Here is an 18,951-nt window from a genome sequence, read left to right as displayed (position 1 = left end):
TCTCATGATGTACTTAGCATATAAGTTAAATAAGCAGGGTGATAATATACAGCCTTGACATATTCCTTTTCCTATTTGGAACCAGTCCACTGTTCCATGTCCAGTTCTAACTGTTGCTTCCTGACCTGCATACAGATTTCTCAAGAGGCAGGTCATACCATATAAAATAACCGATAGCAATTTACCCAGAGTTAACGACTGTTAATATTTTGATGTATTTATTTCAGTTTTATATTTATAGTTTTGTAAACTAATTTTTGTGATAACTTTATTGATATATAATTCACATACGATTCAGTTCACCCATTTGAAGTGTACCCAATTCAGTGGTTTTTAAGTTACTAATAGTGGTGCAAATACATAGTCAATTTCAGAATATTTTCAAATATTTCAGTATTTCAGTTTCAAAAACAAGCTATGTACCCATTAGCATTTTCTTCTCATTTTCCTACAACTCTTCCTCTCCATTAGCTCTAGGCATCCACTAATCTTTCTGTCTGTATAGATTTGCCTATTTTGGACATTCCACATAAATGGAATTCTGCTTTATATGGTCTTTTGTGACCGGCTTCTTTCATTTAGTATAATGTTTTTGAGATCCATCTGTGATTCCATAATACAATGGAATAGTATTCCATTGTGTAAATATACCATATTTTGTTTATCCAGTCATAAATTGATGATATTAGGCCATTTCCACTTTTCATCTATTATGAATAAAGCTTTTATAAACATTTATGTTCAAGTTTTGTGTAACATACGTTTTCATTTCTCTTAAGTATATACTTAGTGGAATTGCAAGGTTATATGGCAATTGATAGATTTTTAAAGAAGTTTAATTTATTCTTGGCTGTGCTGGGTCTTTATTGCTGTGTGGGCTTTTCTCTCGTTGTGGAGAGCACAGTTGCGGAGCCTGGGCTTCTCATTATGGTGGCTTCTCCTGTTGCAGGCTCTACAGGGCACGGGCTTCAGTAGCTGTGATATGTGCATCTCCTGGGCTCTAGAGGGCAGGCTGCATAGTTGTGGTGCATGGGCTTAGTTGCTCTGCAGCAAGTGGGATCTTCCCAGATCAGGGATTGAACCCATGTCTCCTGCACTGGCAGGAGTCTTCACCACTGAGCCACCAGGGAAGCTCCTGCTAGATTGTTTTCCAAAGTGGCCGTACCACTTTACATTTCCACTTGCAGGGTACAAGAGTTCCAGTTTCTTCACATCTTCACCAACACTTGTTTTTATCTGTCTTTTGGTTATAGCCTTAATAGTAAGTGTGAGATATTACTTCATTGTAATTTTGGTTTGCATTTTTCTGGTAACTAATGATGTTGCATGTCTTTCATGTGACTCTTGGTCATTTGTATTTCTTTGGAGAAATGTCCATTTAGACCTTTGCCTGTCTTTGAGTTGTCTTTTTATAATTGAGTTGTAAGAATTATTTGTATAATCTAGATACAAATCCCTTAACAGATACATGATTTGCAAATATTTTCTCCCATTTTTTGGGGTTTTCTTTTCACTTTCTTGATGATGACCTTTGATGCAAAAGTTTTTTTGTTTTTATGAAGTCTAGTTTATCTGCTTTTTTCTTTGGTTGTTTGTGCTTTTGATGTCATATCTAAGAAGTCATTCACCAATTCAAAGTCAGGAAGGATTATACCAATGTTTTCTTCTAAGAACCTAACAGTTTTAACTTTTACCTTTGGGCCTTTGATCTATTTTGAGTTAATTTTTATATGTGCTTTGAGGAAGGACCCCATGTTCATCCTTTTGCATGTAGACGTCCAGTTATCCCAGCACTGTTTGTTGAAAAGCCTGTTTTTTTTCCCATTGAATTGTCTTGACAGCCTTGTTTAAGTCAACTGACCATAAATATGAGAGTTTATTTCTGATATTTCAGTTCTATCTCATTGATTTATGTGTCTATTTTTATGCCAGTACCATACTGCTTTGTTTACTGTAGCTTTATAGTAAGCTTTAAAACTGACAAGTGTGTCTTCCAACTTTGTTGTTCTTTTCAGAGATTGTTTCAGTTATTCTAGGTCCATTGTATTTCCATATGACTTTTAGGTCAGTTTGTTAATTTCAGCAAAAAAAGAATCTGGAATTTTGGTAGGGATTGTACTGAATCTGTAGATCAATTTAAAAATATTATCTTCTGATCCATGAATATGAATGGATGACTTTTATCAGGTTGAGGATGTTCTATAAACTATGTATTTTAAAAAACTTACCTTGTATTATGAATATTTTTATATTTGAGTAATATATCTTTGAACTATAATTTTTAATGGCTGCATATTATTCAGCCATTAAAATGTCACATGTGTAGTATCAATTTAATATGGTTAAGAGTTATGTTCCTCAGTCATATTTTTTTTAAGATATTTTTATTTATTTATTTGGCTGCATCAGGTCTTCATTGTGGCAGGGATTGAATCTGGGTCGCCTGCATTGGGAGCTTGGAGTCTTATCCACTGGACCACCAGAGAAGTCCCCCTAAGTCAGTTTTTAATTTGAAGTTACACTTTGTCAGTTACTATGTGTAGAATACTTAGATGTTACTTTTCTGAGCCAGTTTTCAGTTAGGCAAAAATGAAAATAATGCTTCACTACTTAGTAAAGTAGGGGTGAGGAATGACTGAAATAATGGATCAGATCAGATCAGACGCTCAGTCGTGTCTGACTCTTTGCAACCCCATGAATTGCAGCATGCCAGGCCTCCCTGTCCCTCAGCAACTCCCGGAGTTCACTCAGACTCACATCCATCGAGTCAGTGATGCCATCCAGCCATCTCATCCCTTGTCGTCCCCTTCCCCTCCTGCCCCCAATCCCTCCCAGCATCAGAGTCTTTTCCAATGAGTCAACTCTTTGAATGAGGTGGCCAAAGTACTGGAGTTTCAGCTTTAGGATCATTCCCTCCAAAGAACTCCCAGGGCTGATCTCCTTCAGAATGGACAGGTTGGATCTCCTTGCAGTCCAAAGGACTCTCAAGAGTCTTCTCCAACACCACAGTTCAAAAGCATCAATTATTCAGCGCTCAGCGTTAAACTCTCAGCAGAGTCATACAGAAAGCACCTAATGGATGGTAGCTGCTATAATTATATTTTAGTTATATTACTGTTATTAGGGACCTTAAAGAGTGTTTATTTCTGTAATCAAAACCCTTATACTTAAATCTTTGTGCTTATTTGATTAGTTCTGTATTCCTAAGATTGGAATAAACTGGGTTAACCTTTTTCTTTTTTGAGTGTAACACATATAGCACATTCTTTCCTCCAAATGAACTGATCATATTTGAACTGTTAGGTTGGGATGGGAATTTTGTGGGAGGTCAAGTTGGAAAGTAAATTGAGGCTAGATTTTGGAAGGACTCGGGCATCATCAGTCTAACAATATAAGATTTTTTTCTTTTGTGTTCAGGCCCATGCATCCCACTGATGTTTTGAGCAGTAGAGTGTTCTGGGATGGTAATTTAGGAAGATTAATCCGCTGTGCCATCTTCCCTAACCATCCTTGACTGATTAGGATACCTTGCTGTATGTTTACATGACTACCCAATATATCCTATACTATAGTATATAATAGACTTTTAGTAAAAATGTGTTTAAATGTTTCTCTTCTCCTGCTTCTTGAGAACATGGATCATATGGTGTATTCCCACTGCCTAACATGGTATCTTGCACATGGTAGACACTTGAGTAAAAGTACTTGTTGAGCAAGTAAATGAATCTTTTGTTCTCTACTTTTCTGGAAACTAACTTGTTGGCTTTGGTTTTCCCTTTGTTTCTTCCTGGGATCCAAGGAGGAGGCATCTCCTTATTCCTTACTTGATATCTGCTTGAATTTCCTGACTACTCACCTTGAGAAGTTCTGCTCAGCAAGACAAGATGGAACATTGTGTCTGCAGGAACCTGGAGTATTCCCACAGGAGGTGGCTGATCGGCTACTTCAGACCATGGCTTTTCATGGTAATAAATAAACAGAGGAAACAAAAATTATGCCCTTTAAATTAGCATTGGATTTTGAAGTGCTGCTGTGGCCATTTAATTATTTTCATAGAAATAACAGAAAAGCCTAATTGAGGAAAAGGAATTCATTTATTTTTGCCTACCTTGCTGCTTATGGCATAATTTAAGTAAGCATTTTCTTTTCTAACCTGGCAAGCCCTTTTTTTTGTTTCTTCTATTTTGTTGTTATGAGAAGCTGTTCGCATGGCAAAAATAACTTCTCTCCCAAAATAGCAGTTTGGAAGTCTGCTGGTCTAAAATACCTTACAGGGTTATTTGGCAGCAAGAAAATCAATAAATGTTATAATGGAAAAGCTAGTTTATGCTTTTGATCTTTGAAACAGGAAATCATAGCTAATATATTACTTCTGTCTTCAAAAACAAATTCTGAAAATAAATTGTGAAAGATTTATCTGTGAAATTCTGATTATGCACAATATATTGAGAATTTTGTTACCTACGTGTAAGTTCTAAGTTGAAAGAGATTCCATCCCTTTATATATTTAGGGTGTGTAAACTCTTACAAGTAAGAAATACAATTTTTTCCACAACTATAAAATAGAATAAATATGGCAATAGTGATAATTATCATTTATGAATTGCCTCTTCCATGTAATATTAATGCCAGGCATTTTATACTTTTCTTGAATTTTCTCAAAAACTTATAAGGTAGCTACTTTTGTCCTATTCATATACAGATAAGGAAACTGAGGTTCAGAAAAGTAACTTGTTAAGAGTTACACTGCTAGTAAATGATAGAGTCCTGGTTCAAATGCAGATCTGTTTTATTCTAAATCAGTTTTCTTTTCACTGCCACACAACCTTCCTACTCCTACATTAGAGGTGTTGTTGCTCCCCTGGATAGCCGATAATGGTACATACACTTTTGCTGTGACTTTAAATATATATACCCACACATATATTCAAATATGTTTATAGTTGTTATATTTTATTAAATATAGGGACTATAAGGGACTTCCCAGGTGGCTCAGTGGTAAAGAATCCACCTGCCAGTGCAGGAGATGCAGGAAACTCGGTTCAGTCCCTGGATTGGGAAGATCCTCTGGAGGAAGAAATGGCACCCACTCCAGTATTCTTGCCTGTAAAATTCCATGGACTGGGAAGCCTGGTGGGCTACAGTCCATGCCAGTTGCAAAATAGCCAGACACGACTGAGCAAGTGAACACACATACACAAATACATAAATTTATTATATATACTTAAAGTCACAGCAAAAGTATATCCCATTATCTGATATGTGTGTGTGTGTGTGTGTTTGTGTGTGTGTCTATAGACAGAGCACACACAAATGCAGATAGTGCATTCGAAGGAAGGGTGGGAGGAAGAAGATGTCTGCATTCCTTGGTTTTCACTAAAGTTGCTCAAGTCTGTAGTCTCTTTGGATTCTTCCAACTGCTGAAGGAATGAGGGTAAATTTTAATAGGTATTATCCACATTTAAGTTAAAGATCCCTTACAAATGAGATTTAAAAGGTTGTGGTAGTGCTAGCATTTCTTTCTGGTCTCAGTTTAATGATTACACTTAGCAAGTTCAGTTTAAATATTTGTACATATAACTAGTCTTGTAAATCAAAAGAATAAATGTTAACTGAAGTTTTAACTTTTCCATATTCCTTTGGAAATATAACTATTGTTAATTAATAATGGCAGCTAACATTTGTTGAATGCTTATTATATACCAGGCACTGGTGAATGCTTTGTATGAATAAAATAATGAAAGTAGTTTTTAAGTACATATAACTTAATAATTGTCTTCCAGAGTATGTCTTTGAGAAGCTATATGCTTGATCAGAATGTGTTTTCTATCAGTTTTCTTCAAATTGAGTTCAAATGAGGAAAGTGAGGATCAAGAGAAACAGTGTGCTGCCCCATTTGTGTTTCCCCCATGTGATTACCTGTCTTATTCATCACATGCACAGATTATTTAATCTCTTTGTAAAAATCATATCCACCTTCAAACAGTCAAGAGTGGATACTGCTAATAGTACTGCAAAAGAAAAATCTCTGGACTGCTAGGGAATTCCTTATGAATGCTTTCAAAATTGCTAGTATAAGTCTTCTAATAGTGCAATGATTTTAGAAAATAATTCATTTAAAAAAATTTACTTATTTACTCAATTCAAGGGATTAATGATATTGGTAGCAGTCCTTATTAAAATAAGCCTGATACTAAAGAGTTTTACTTACTTGATTCTATAATTCTCTTGTTATACTCTTTGCTCACTGTATCTGTTGTCTCAATGCTAAAAGTTTTCCAGGAAATGTGTGCATAAGATCTAGAAATCAGAATAAGAATTTTACCATCTAAAAACATAATGCCGTTTCAGTTCAGTTCAGTCGCTCAGTCGTGTCTGACTCTGCGACCCCATGAATCGCAGCATGCCAGGTCTCCCTGTCCATCACCAACTCCTGGAGTTCACTCAGACTCACGTCCATCAAGTCAGTAACGCCATCGAGCCATCTCATCCTCTGTTGTCCCCTTCTCCTCCTGCCCCCAATCCCTCCCAGCATCAGAGTCTTTTCCAATGAATCAACTCTTCGTATGAGGTGGCCAAAGTACTGGAGTTTCAGCTTCAGCATCATTCCCTCCAAAGAAATCCCAGGGCTGATCTCCTTCAGAATGGACTGGTTGGATCTCCTTGCAGTCCAAAGGACTCTCAAGAGTCTTCTCCAACACCACAGTTCAAAAGCATCAATTTTTCGGCACTCAGCCTTCTTCACAGTCCAACTGTCACATCCATACATGACCACAGGAAAAAGCATAGCCTTGACTAGATGGACCTTTGTTGGCAAAGTAATGTCTCTGCTTTTCAATATGCTATCTAGGTTGAACTTAACTTTCCTTCCAAGGAGTAAGCGTCTTTTAATTTCATGGCTACAGTCACCATCTGCAGTGATTTTGGAGCCCCCCAAAATAAAGTCTGACACTGTTTCCACTGTTTCCCCATCTATTTCCCATGAAGTGATGGGACCGGATGCCATGATCTTCGTTTTCTGAATGTTGAGCTTTAAGCCAACTTTTTCACTCTCCTCTTTCACTTTCATCAAGAGGCTTTTGAGGTCCTCTTCACTTTCTGCCATAAGGGTGGTGTCATCTGCCTATCTGAGGTGATTGATATTTCTCCCAGCAATCTTGATTCCAGCTTGTGTTTCTTCCAGTCCAGTGTTTCTCATGATGTACTCTGCATAGAAATTAAATAAGCAGGGTGACAATATACAGCCTTGACGTACTCCTTTTCCTATTTGGAACCAGTCTGTTGTTCCATGTCCAGTTCTAACTGTTGCTTCCTGACCTGCATACAGATTTCTCAAGAGGCAGGTCTGGTGGTCTGATATTCCCATCTCTTTCAGAATTTTCCACAGTTTATTGTGATCCACACAGTCAAAGGCTTTGGCATAGTCAATAAAGCAGAAATAGATGTTTTTCTGGAACTCTCTTGCTTTTTTGATGATCTAGCGGGTGTTGGCAATTGGATCTCTGGTTCCTCTGCATTTTCTAAAACCAGCTTGAACATCAGGGAGTTCACGGTTCACGTATTGCTGAAGCCTGGCTTGGAGAATTTTGAGCATTACTTTACTAGTGTGTGAGATGAGTGCAATTGTGCAGTAGTTTGAGCATTCTTTGGCAGTGCCTTTCTTTGGGATTGAAATGAAAACTGACCTTTTCCAGTCCTGTGGCCACTGCTGAGTTTTCCAAATGTGCTGGCATATGGAGTGCAGCACTTTCACAACATCATCTTTCAGGATTTGAAATAGCTCAACTGGAATTCCATCACCTCCACTAGCTTTGTTTGTAGTGATGCTTTCTAAGGCCCACTTGACTTCACATTCCAGGATGTCTGGCTCTAGGTCAGTGATCACACCATCGTGATTATCTGGGACATGAAGATCTTCTATGTATTCTTGCCACCTCTTCTTGATATCTTCTGCTTCTGTTAGGTCCATACCATTTCTGTCCTTTATTGAGCCCATCTTTGCATGAAATGTCCCCTTGGTATCTCTAATTTTCTTGAAGAGATCTCTAGTCTTTCCCATTCTGTTGTTTTCCTCTATTTCTTTGCATTGATTGCTGAAGAAGGTTTTCTTATCTCTTCTTGCTATTCTTTGGAACTCTGCATTCAGATGCTGATATCTTTCCTTTTCTCCTTTGCTTTTCGCTTCTCTTCTTTTCACAGCTATTTGTAAGGCCTCCCCAGACAGCCATTTTGCTTTTTTGCATTTCTTGTCCATGGGGATGGTCTTGATCCCTGTCTCCTGTACAATGTCATGAACCTCCGTTCATAGTTCATCAGGCACTCTATCTATCAGATCGAGGCCCTTAAATCTATTTCTCACTTCCAGTATATAATCATACGGGATTTGATTTAGGTCATACCTGAATGGTCTTATTAATATAATATCTAACTATTAACTATTAAGAATGTAATGTCGAATATGAATATTGTAGTGGTATAGTCATCCATGGACAGGTCTTATGTGAACATAAGTTTTCATTTCTTTGGGATACATGCCCAGGAGTGCTACTGTTGGGTCCTATTGTAGTTGCATGTTTAGCCACACTGTTTACAGAATGGCTATGCCATTTTACACTCTTAACAATGTAAGACTGACTCAGTTTCTCTGCATACTTGCCAGCATTTGGTGTTATTACTGTTTTTTTATTTGAGCCATTTTAATAGGTGTGTAATGATTTCTTCAAATACTTTTTCAACCCTGCCCTATTCCTCCACTCTTTCTGGACAAATTAGCTGTGTTCAAATATGTTTTAAGTCTGTTTTTTTTTACCTGTTCTTTAGATTTGGGTAATTTCTATTTTTTTTTCACTCTTTTAGTTCACTAATTCTTTCCTTTGTTCCTTTTATTCTGTTGTTGAACGCAGCCATTATTGTATTTTTCAATTCTAAAATTTTCCTTTGGTTCTTCTTTATAACTTCTGCTTCTTTTCTGAGGTTTTCTGTTTTCCATTTGTTTCAAGCTTGTTTGTATTTGCACACTTAAGCATTTTTATGATGGCTCCTTTAAGACCTTCATCAAATAATTTTAACATTTCTCATTTTTTTAGTGTTGACATCTATAGTCTTCTTTTCACGTTGAGATCTTACTGGTCCTTTGTATGATGAGTGAGTTTTTATTGGAATCTGGACATTTTGGATATTGTGTTATGTGGGACTGCTGTTTTTGTTTGTGTCTCTGCCACCACTCTAGCAGTAGAAGGTGAAGGCACTGCCTTGTTATTGCCAGACTGGGGTAAATGTTCTTATTCCCCACTTGACTTCTGTTGACACCTGAGACTTAGTGCTTCTCATTACTCATTACTGCTCTGCAGGGGATTGGCGTGCTGCTTCCCCACTAGTTCGCTACTGGTACCCTCCCTAGCTGAGAGCCGTGTGAGTACTTCATTTCTCTTCTTCATTTGGCCTCCACTGACAGCATGTTGTAGGGAGGTGACCTCATTACTTACTGTTGGGCAGTGATGAAGTCTCAACTCTCCACTAGGCTTCCTTTGATACCACCCCAGCTCAGAAAGGGAGAAGCACCTCATTACTGCCAGATGGACATGGAAGTCCTGCCTCCATACTCGGCCTTCTCCTAACACTTCTCTGTGGGGAGATTGTGGCAACTAGTTATAGCAGGAGTGAAAGTCTAGGTTCCCCGCTTGGCATCTGCTGGTGTGGATGAGGGTGAGGTTTTGTTCATGTCTCTGACACCCTCATCCACATCAGGAAATGTGGTGAGATAAAGTAATCACTTTATTTCAGTCAAACACCAGAGACCTAATGAGGAACCAGAACACCAGTCTCCCGCATAGCCATAATGAGGAGCACTAAGTCTCGGGTGTCAACAGAAGTCAAGTGAGGGACAAAAACATTTACCCTTGCTAGGCTGCCCTTTTCCTGGTACTTTGGCTAGAGTGAGCAGATTTTGTGGCCCGGGCAGGGGAGGGGCTGTTTTTGTGTGTGCTTGTTGGTATTTCCCAATTGCCAGCTTAAGTCTGGAATATATGGTACAGGGGAAAAAACCAGGAACTCCACCATATTGTTCTTTGTGTCCCAAGATCTCTAGCTAGCCTGCTTTCTTCTCTTGACCTTTCAGTGATCTAGCCTTATTCCTTGTCTCTTCCCACTGCCATACGTAAATCTTCAGAAATCGACCATGTTCTCACTCATATCTAGGTTTTCCCCTGTATTCTTCTTAAATTCCCCTCACCTTCCTTCTCCATCTTTGCATTTTTCCTTCATCTTTGAAAGACCTTCTCAAGGATCACCTCTTCCATGGAGCCTTTTTCAGATCTCCAGGGATGGTAAATTACTTCCTTTTCTTTGCTTTCATGATCCTTTTGTACTTGGATCTGGTATACCTTTGGCTAGAACTGGGCATGTAGCCCCATCTAAATCCAAGGGTAGGTTGGAAAACACAACTGTGCGTGTGTCCAGTAATGGGAGGAGAACCAGATATTAGTGAATATCAGTAATGCCTAACACAGTCCTGATTCTGCCACGTGCTATTTCTGTGCTGTTGGAAGCCCACTTTTTTGAACCCCAGTTTACTCAGCTATAAATTGTGGATAATCACATTCTTACCTTACTGAATTGTTGTGTCTATTAAATGAAATACTGTTACATGGTAGTGCTTTGAAAGTGTAAAGTATACTGGAAGTTTTAGCTATCCTTTAACCATTTTTTGAAGTTAAAGTACTGCTTATTTTTTCCTAGGTCTCCTGAATGATGCAACTGTAGGTATTTTTAGGGGCAACCAGATGCGCTTAAAACGAGCTTGCATTCGCAAAGCCAAGATCTCTGCTGTTGCTTTCCGGAAAGCCTTCTGCCACCACAAGTTAGTGGAACTTGATGCCACAGGTGTGAATGCTGACATCACGATTACAGACATCATCAGTGGGCTTGGCAGTAATAAATGGATCCAGCAAAATCTCCAGTGCCTCGTGCTGAACTCATTAACTCTGTCCCTCGAAGATCCTTATGAGCGGTGCTTTAGCCGACTTTCTGGCCTTCGAGCATTAAGCATCACCAATGTTCTCTTTTACAATGAAGACCTGGCTGAAGTTGCCTCATTGCCAAGATTAGAGAGCCTGGATATTTCTAACACCTCGATCACAGACATCACGGCTCTGCTGGCTTGCAAAGACCGACTCAAGTCTCTAACCATGCATCACTTGAAATGTTTAAAAATGACAACTACCCAGATACTGGATGTTGTTCGAGAACTAAGACATCTGAATCATCTTGATATTTCGGATGATAAACAGTTTACATCAGACATAGCTCTTCGATTACTAGAACAAAAGGACATCCTGCCCAACCTCGTCTCCCTGGATGTTTCTGGGAGGAAGCATGTGACAGACAAAGCTGTTGAAGCTTTTATTCAGCAACGGCCCAGCATGCAGTTTGTAGGTTTGCTGGCCACTGATGCTGGCTATTCTGAATTCCTCACAGGCGAAGGACATTTGAAGGTCAGATTTTAAAAATATATTCCTTTGTCAGGCTGACCATTGTTTAGTTTACATAAGACTCCATTAAGGTGAATGTCTAATAATATATAGATCATATTCATGAAACATGACATAGAGTGAAAAGGCCTTGCTTTTGAGTCTGAATTAATATTCCAGATTATTTGCTTTATGGCCCAGAGCAAACTATGATGTAACTTTTCAATTTACATTTATTTATAAAATAGATATGACTCTTACCTGCAAAATTATTCTGAAGATTAATAATTATATATGTAAAGTGCAAGTCATGTTGTAGGCCCTGGATAAATGATAGTTCTCATGAAGAGAATGTTTAGATATTTTGAACCACTTAAACATATAGTATCTAAAGGATCACGTCAAAGAAACTAGAGATGCTCCTTTGTAGAAAAGAGTAATGGGAGGTAAGTTGTCCAAGAAGATCTCTATTGTAAAAATGGTAAAATCCTTCTCTTCTTAGGTTTCTCATGCGTAATGGCTTAAATTCCATTTGGGAAACATCTACTGAACTTGGCTCAACTTGAGATTGAAAGATAAAAAAGATACAGGATTTGCTTCCAAGGAGCTTGATAGTAGTAGTAATGTTATGATCACAAACAAATCTAAAGCCAAGGATCAGTATAGTTGCTGTAGGAGAGTAGGAGAAACTTTTTCTCACTGGAGAATTTTCGTCTTGATGGAAGATGGTATCTGAATCAGACCTTGAGGGATAGAACTGTAACAGGTTTAAGGACAACTAGTATTTTTCTTGGAGAAGGAAATGGCAGCCCACTCCAGTGTTCTTGCCTGGAGAATCCCAGGGACGGGGGAGCCTGTTGGGCTGCCGTCGCAGGGGTCGCACCGAGTTGGACACGACTGAAGCGACTTAGCAGCAGCAGTATTTTTCTAACATACATTGTATCCTATAAGTGCTTTATATTGTATATGGTAATATCTGTAGGTTGATATTAACTCCACTTTATAGATGAAAAACATAGAAATTATGATTTACTGTTAGTTAGAACCAGCGTTTGGATCTACATCTATCAAATTTCAGAGCCCCATTTTTTTTTTCCTCTACGACTTACATCAAACCACTTAAGTTGAAGCATCATTTGATTCTACCTGGTGCAAATGGCAATACTGCATTCTTTTTTATGGCTGAGTAGTGTTCATGTGTGTGTGTGTATACCACGCCACTTCTTTATCCATTGTCTATCAATGGACACTTAGATTGCATCCATGTCTTGGCTATTGTAAATAGCGCTGCTGTAAATTTGGGGATGCATGTATCTGTTTGAATTATAATTTTCTCCAGATGTATGTCCAGGAATGGGATTCTGAATCATATGGTAACTCTATTGTTAGTTTTGTAAGGAACCTCCATACTATTTTCCATAGTACTGTACCAATTTACTTTCCTGCCAGCAGTGCAGGAGGATTCTTTTTTAGCAATCAATATCGATCTCAAAAAAGGAGAAGGAAAGGTTAGCTATAGAACATTTTAAAACATGTCAGTTCTTATATTATTTGTAAATTTAGACTTTAAAAAGTAGAATGTAGGCAATTATTTTGAGTCACTTTTTTATTCATTCATTCAGTAAATATTTTATTAAGTACCTCTGCATATTATGTACTGTGCTAGACATGGAGATTTGATGGTAGAGTGAAATGGCGTGATCTTGCCCTCATGGAGCTTATAATTTAGTGAGGGATTCAGACAGTGAAGTATCATACATATGTTATGGGTGTATGATTTCAATATATGTATTTATATATCATATACATAATGTGCACATATATATATGCTTTAAACTGCATAGTGTGAAGAATCTAAAAGCTACATAATACTGTATTTGAGTATGTTGAACAGAGAGGCTTGACTTAGTTTAAGGCTTCTCTGAGGACTTGATGAATGAGTGAAGACCTTATGGATGAGTAACTTGGTAGAGAAGATTCCAGGCAGCAAGAATAATACAGCAAAAGATGTGTGGTAGGAAGGGAACATGGTACATCCAAGGAACTTCAAGAAAGCCACTGTGGCTAGAGTTCTAGAGTAGGAAGTTGCAGAGCGATGAGATGAGGCTGGAGAAAGTAGGTGCTAGGGCCAGAAAGGGCAAAGTCACATGAGCCAGGTGCAGGGCAGCAAGTGTGAGGAACTACATAACAGCTTGTTATTGAACAAGGTAAGTTTCTAGCACAGGGCTTGTGGGTAAAGGCAGCATAAAAATGTAGATTACTAAGTTAGTGTTACTTGTCTGCCTAAGAAATGGATCAGTAAAGAATTATAAAAATCAAAGGGGAAGAAATCTCTGTGTACTGGGAGTTTAGGAAGGATTTCCCAGAGGAGGTGAGCTTGATCTGTGTCCTCAACGATGAGAGGAATGTGTCCCTAGCACACTGCACTAAGTAATCTTCTCAAGGCAAAGATCCTCCAGTAGCTATGATTCCCGAGCAGTGTGATTTTTGCTGATTGTTCTTACCACCAACAGACCCTAGAGTGAATTAGCCCAAGATTTTCAGTTGAGGCTAGTAGAACATACACATTGTACAATGCCTTTGTGAAACAGGTTTGATTTTACAAATGGAACATCATTGCTTTGAAATTTTGACTCTAGAAAACACCTACTTTGCTGTCATCTAGTTTCCACTTCTGTAAACACAGTGATTCTTAACCTTGGCTATAATTAAAATTACCTGGAGTGTAATTATTTGAGATGATGGATATGTTAAGTAACTGTATCATGATAATCATTTTGCAGTATTTACATGTATAACATCATCGTTTTACACATTACACTTACAGAATGTATTTGTCATTATGTATCTATAATATATATCTTTTAAAGCTGGAAAAAATTTTTAATTAAAAAAATCATCTAAGTAACTTGAGTAATTAAATCAGAAGCACTGTAGGGAGGTGGGACTGAGGCATCAGTTTTTTTTAAAGCTCCTTGGGTGATTTTAATATGTAGCCAAAATGGAGAATCATTGTTTTAAAATAATTTTTTTAAAAAATAGAGATCATTGGAACTTTGCCCCTTATTCAACTATACATAAAAATAGATGTTTGTTTTAAATTATTTATTTGACTACTAATTTGAGAGTTGAAAAATAATAGGTCATGTTAAGAGAAGAGAGCTGAGATTGCTCTGTCTCCTTTTTTAAAATTTTCCAGGTTAGCAAAGTTGAAAAATGGGTCTGAAATGATTATTTTAATGTTATGATGCTTTAAATTAATTTAGTTTGACAGTTTTGGTTTTACATGCCTCAGTAGAGACAGTGTCACTCCCCAGTATTCCTTATGAGGCATTATCTGGTACTTTTAGTGGGTGGTTCAAAGAACAAAAGATTTGTTTTTCCACTTGCATGTATATTATGTATTTTGATCTCTTGGCTCTGTGAGGGAGGTATTTTCCTCAGTGAGAGGGAGTGATTTTCTTAAGGATCACAGCTAGCTGATGAGCCTGGAATGTATTCCTTTACTGCATCTCTGCCTGTATTTGAGAACCTTAGTTCTTTCTCTTACTCATCTAGTCCCAACACAAAGGGTTTTCTGACGTAGAATTACCAACCCTGTCACCTTGGTTTCCCTACCTTATCTGCTCGTTTGTCACCATCAGTTTCCTCAACCTTCCGCTATCCCACCATTAAGATTCCTGTGTTTTTTGGCTGCCTCACTCCTGAGAAGCACTGGTTATATGTTAAACCCAGTATTCTCAGTCTTCATCTCATTTGGTCTAAGTGCCTTTTGACATAGTTGATCTTTCTTCCTTCTTGAAATACCTTTTTTTTTTTTTAACTCAGTTTCTAGAATATCAGATTGACCTTGTTTTTTTCCGTACTTTTTGGACTTTCTCTCGGTTTCTTTTATTGATTCTTCCTAAATCTCTCAGGCCCCAAACCTATATGCCTATGTAAATTTAGGAATCATCCTAAATTTATATCTCTAACCTAGACTTCTCCCTTGAACTAAGACTTAATACGTACTTTTTAAAGACGTCTGAGCTAGTGCTTCTGCTCTTGAGGAATTCTGATCCAGTGGAGAACAGACAGACAGTTTAAAAATAGCTTTAATCAGTTGTGAGAAATGCTGTAATAGAGTTATGTGCTGAGTGCTACAAGAAAGTCTTTCCTTAGAATATACATTTAGTTTTATCCATATTTTAAATATTAATAAGGTTTAACTTCGTGGTAAAGGACATTTTTTCTGTTTTAAATAGATTGCAGAAACTAGTATATACAGATGATTGTTTGTTTTGTTGTTGTTGGTTTTTTTTTTTTTTTATCTAGCATATGAAATTGATTGAATTGAAGATGCATATAGTTTGAAGAACCAGATTGCTTGATTTGAGTAGGGTAGGGGCTCAAGAAGTGTTAACCACTGAATAAATATACAGGCAATGAAATTTGGTTCAGATTATTTACATTCCAGTAACAAAAGTTCTGTAATTTTACATTTAAAGATAACTTGAGGTTATATTTTATATAAGATTGTAAAGCTGTTTGAATCAACCAACATGGATAAATGAAGTCTGATGAAGATGATTGTTCATGTGTTTTCCCTCTTACAGTCTTTTTTAGCTCTCCTAATAGTTCAGTGTCTTTCCAAATCTAAAATCTAAGAAAAAGTTCAGGGTGATTCAAAAACAGTTGAACATTAGGAAAATTTTTATTGTTCAATAACTGCTTATATGTGTGAATACATAGTCAAAATCAATGTTTATGTATGTGTATTATACATTCTTATTGTTGTTTAGTCACTAAGTCGTGTCTGACTCTTTTATGACGCCACAAACTGAAGCCTGTCAGACTCCTCTGTTCATGGGATTTCCCAGGCAAGAATACTTGAGTGGATTGCCATTTCCTTCTCCAAGGGTTCTTCCCCACCCAGGGATCAAACACACATCTCTTGTGTCTCCTGCATTGGCAGGCGGATTCTTTACCACTGAGCCTCCAAAGAAGCCTATATTATACATAAATAATATAAAAAACATTTTGTAAAGAAACTTCCATTGTTATTCCCGCAGTCTTACAGTCTTACAAATGCTCAGTATATGCCTTTTTGTCATTTGATACACACATCTGTACTATAGTCTAATTTTATTAGACCTTTGTAGCATATCCCATCGGTGGTTAAAATGTTAGCTGTGATACAGCCCTTCATTTTCTTAAAGCTGCATATTCCTTACCCATATGAACATAGTTATTACTAAGTAATATATTTTAAACATTTATTTTTGTGTTACCTTTTATAATAGTGCTGCCAAAAAAAGATAGGGTTTGGGGGTTTTTTGTATTTTATTTTATTTTTTTACCATTTTGAAATTGTCACTCAGGTTGATAAATAGAACTTGTCAGCCACCCTGAAGCTCTTTCACATGCCCCATCCTGATCACAACTTCCTCCTTCCCCACAAAAGTAATCTCTGCCCTGACTCTAATAATAATCATGTCCTTGCTCTTTTAAATAGTTTTACAGCCCAACCATTTACCTCTAGGCACTTAGTTAATCTTGTTCACTTTTCTTGCCCACTTTTGCCCACTTTTCAAAATCATACGTCTTTTCAGTATCTTTTATAAAATTCCCTCTCCATCCGTTTCTTTTCCTTATACTTTGTGTATTAAAGAATCTGACCCTTTGGTCTGTAGACTTTCCCTCAGTCTAGATTTTCTTGATTGTATGTTTGTGGTGCATATTGACTGTATTTTCTGCAGATTGGTAGCTGGATGTGAGGACTTGGTCAAACTCACGTTTAATCCCTTTGGCAGGACGCTTAGGTTTTACGTTCTTTCATTAAGGAAGTACATAATGTCTGGTTGTTTTTCTTTCTGTGATTTATTAGCAGTTGTTGACATTCAACACCTAGTTCCATTAATTCATTGAGGATCATGGTGATACTGTAATAATTTCTTTTTTTACTTATTACTGGCTTACTTTTCCCAAAAGCCACTTCTTGTTACATACATTTGGCTACCCAGTGGTATATGAACCACAGTTGGTCTTCCCTTGTGCCGCAGCTGGTAGAGAATCTGCCTGCAATGTGGGAGACCTGGGTTCCATCCCTGGGTTGGGAAGATCCCCTGGAGAAGGGAAAGGCTACCCACTCCAGTATTCTGGTCTGGAGAATTCCATGGACTGTATAGTCCATGGGGTTGCAAAGAGTCGGACACGACTGAGCGACTTTCACTTCACTTCACTTAAGATAACTATATTAACCTGTATAAATGGGAAATTCCAGGATAAACCTACTTTTGAACAGAATTTTTTTAATGCTGAATGGGAGCTTGATAAATCTGGGAGAATCAATTAATATATTTATTTGATATTTATTGAGTGCTTGTTCTGAGCCACACACAGTGCTGCCTGTAGGGGTACAGTGAATAGATCAGTCTACTAAGGGGATTATGGTAATGGCTATGAAGGTGATGTTTCAGGAAGACCTGACCTAGATTGGTGGGCCAGAGAAGGCCTCTCTAAAGAAGTGTTATTTAACTTGAAATGAGAAGGATGAATAGAAATTAGGTAAAGAAAGAGAAGGAAATTTCAGTCGGAGAGGACATTATACTTAGTAGCTTTTTCCTGGGAAAGAGCTTGGCTTATTGAAAGATCAGAAAGGTCAGTGTAGGGTGTTGTGGGGAGAGGGATAGATTGAGAGTTTGGGATTGGCATGTACACATTGCTATAAAAATAAAAAAAGGCCACTGTCATTACTAAATTGTGAGTTAGGGCGAGAGGGTTACCTTAAGAGGCAGTAGAAGCCTAATCATGTGTAGTAAGACCTTATAAATAAGAGTTAAATATCTTGAGATTTATTTTAGGTACAGTATAGAAAATTTTACCCATAGACTTATTCTAGGGTCTGAGCCGATCTAATATATATCTGTTTAGCATATGTATACCTTCACAGGGTGACTTTTCTGGATGGGTTGGAAAATAATCATAGCCATTTGTTTGAAGCTTTACATAACTATCCAGGATGCCATCCACACAAATGATGTTTGGATAGAGACACTTGGAGGGTTGAAAAGAATCCTAAAAGCTCATCTTCTGGCTGTGTTCAAAGGTGTCTGGAGAAGCCAATGAAACTCAGATTGCAGAAGCACTGAAGAGGTACAGTGAACGGGCCTTCTTTGTCCGAGAAGCTCTATTTCACCTTTTTAGCCTGACTCATGTGATGGAAAAAACAAAGCCAGAAATTTTAAAGGTAAGAACAAGAAACTGGATGTGAGAAGTGTGAAATTATCTTCCTAGATAGATGATAGTTTTGTGAAGAAAATTGGTGAAAATCTGCATTTAGCCTTTTTTTTTTATAAGATTGATAATATATAATTCAGTTTTTAGCCATAAATGAGAATGAGAGGAGATAACTGAATAGTGTTACTGAAGTTTTATAGTAATCTCATTTAAACAATATAAAATGCCCTCAAGTTCATATTTAACTATCTAAAACCAGTAATCA

The 18,951-nt window shown here is 37.5% G+C and overlaps 1 protein-coding gene across 4 annotated transcripts in view; it reads left to right on the top strand.

Annotated features, from left to right (window-relative positions):
* The window catches only part of ZYG11B (zyg-11 family member B, cell cycle regulator), a 74,705-nt gene that overhangs the window by 21,894 nt on the left and 33,860 nt on the right, over positions 1-18,951 (top strand). For 3 of the 4 annotated variants that reach the window (XM_027537237.1, XM_027537236.1, XM_027537239.1), the window contains 3 exons: positions 3,800-3,965; positions 10,738-11,492; positions 18,556-18,696. In XM_027537237.1, the coding sequence (XP_027393038.1) occupies positions 3,800-3,965; positions 10,738-11,492; positions 18,556-18,696 (1,062 nt within the window). The remainder of the gene's footprint in view (positions 1-3,799; positions 3,966-10,737; positions 11,493-18,555; positions 18,697-18,951) is intronic. The other variant, XM_027537240.1, reaches the window with a different exon arrangement.

The sequence above is a fragment of the Bos indicus x Bos taurus genome, chromosome 3 (genome assembly GCF_003369695.1).
Source record: "Bos indicus x Bos taurus breed Angus x Brahman F1 hybrid chromosome 3, Bos_hybrid_MaternalHap_v2.0, whole genome shotgun sequence".
NCBI classification, from domain to species: domain Eukaryota; kingdom Metazoa; phylum Chordata; class Mammalia; order Artiodactyla; family Bovidae; genus Bos; species Bos indicus x Bos taurus.
This window is presented reverse-complemented; position numbering and strand designations above follow the sequence as displayed.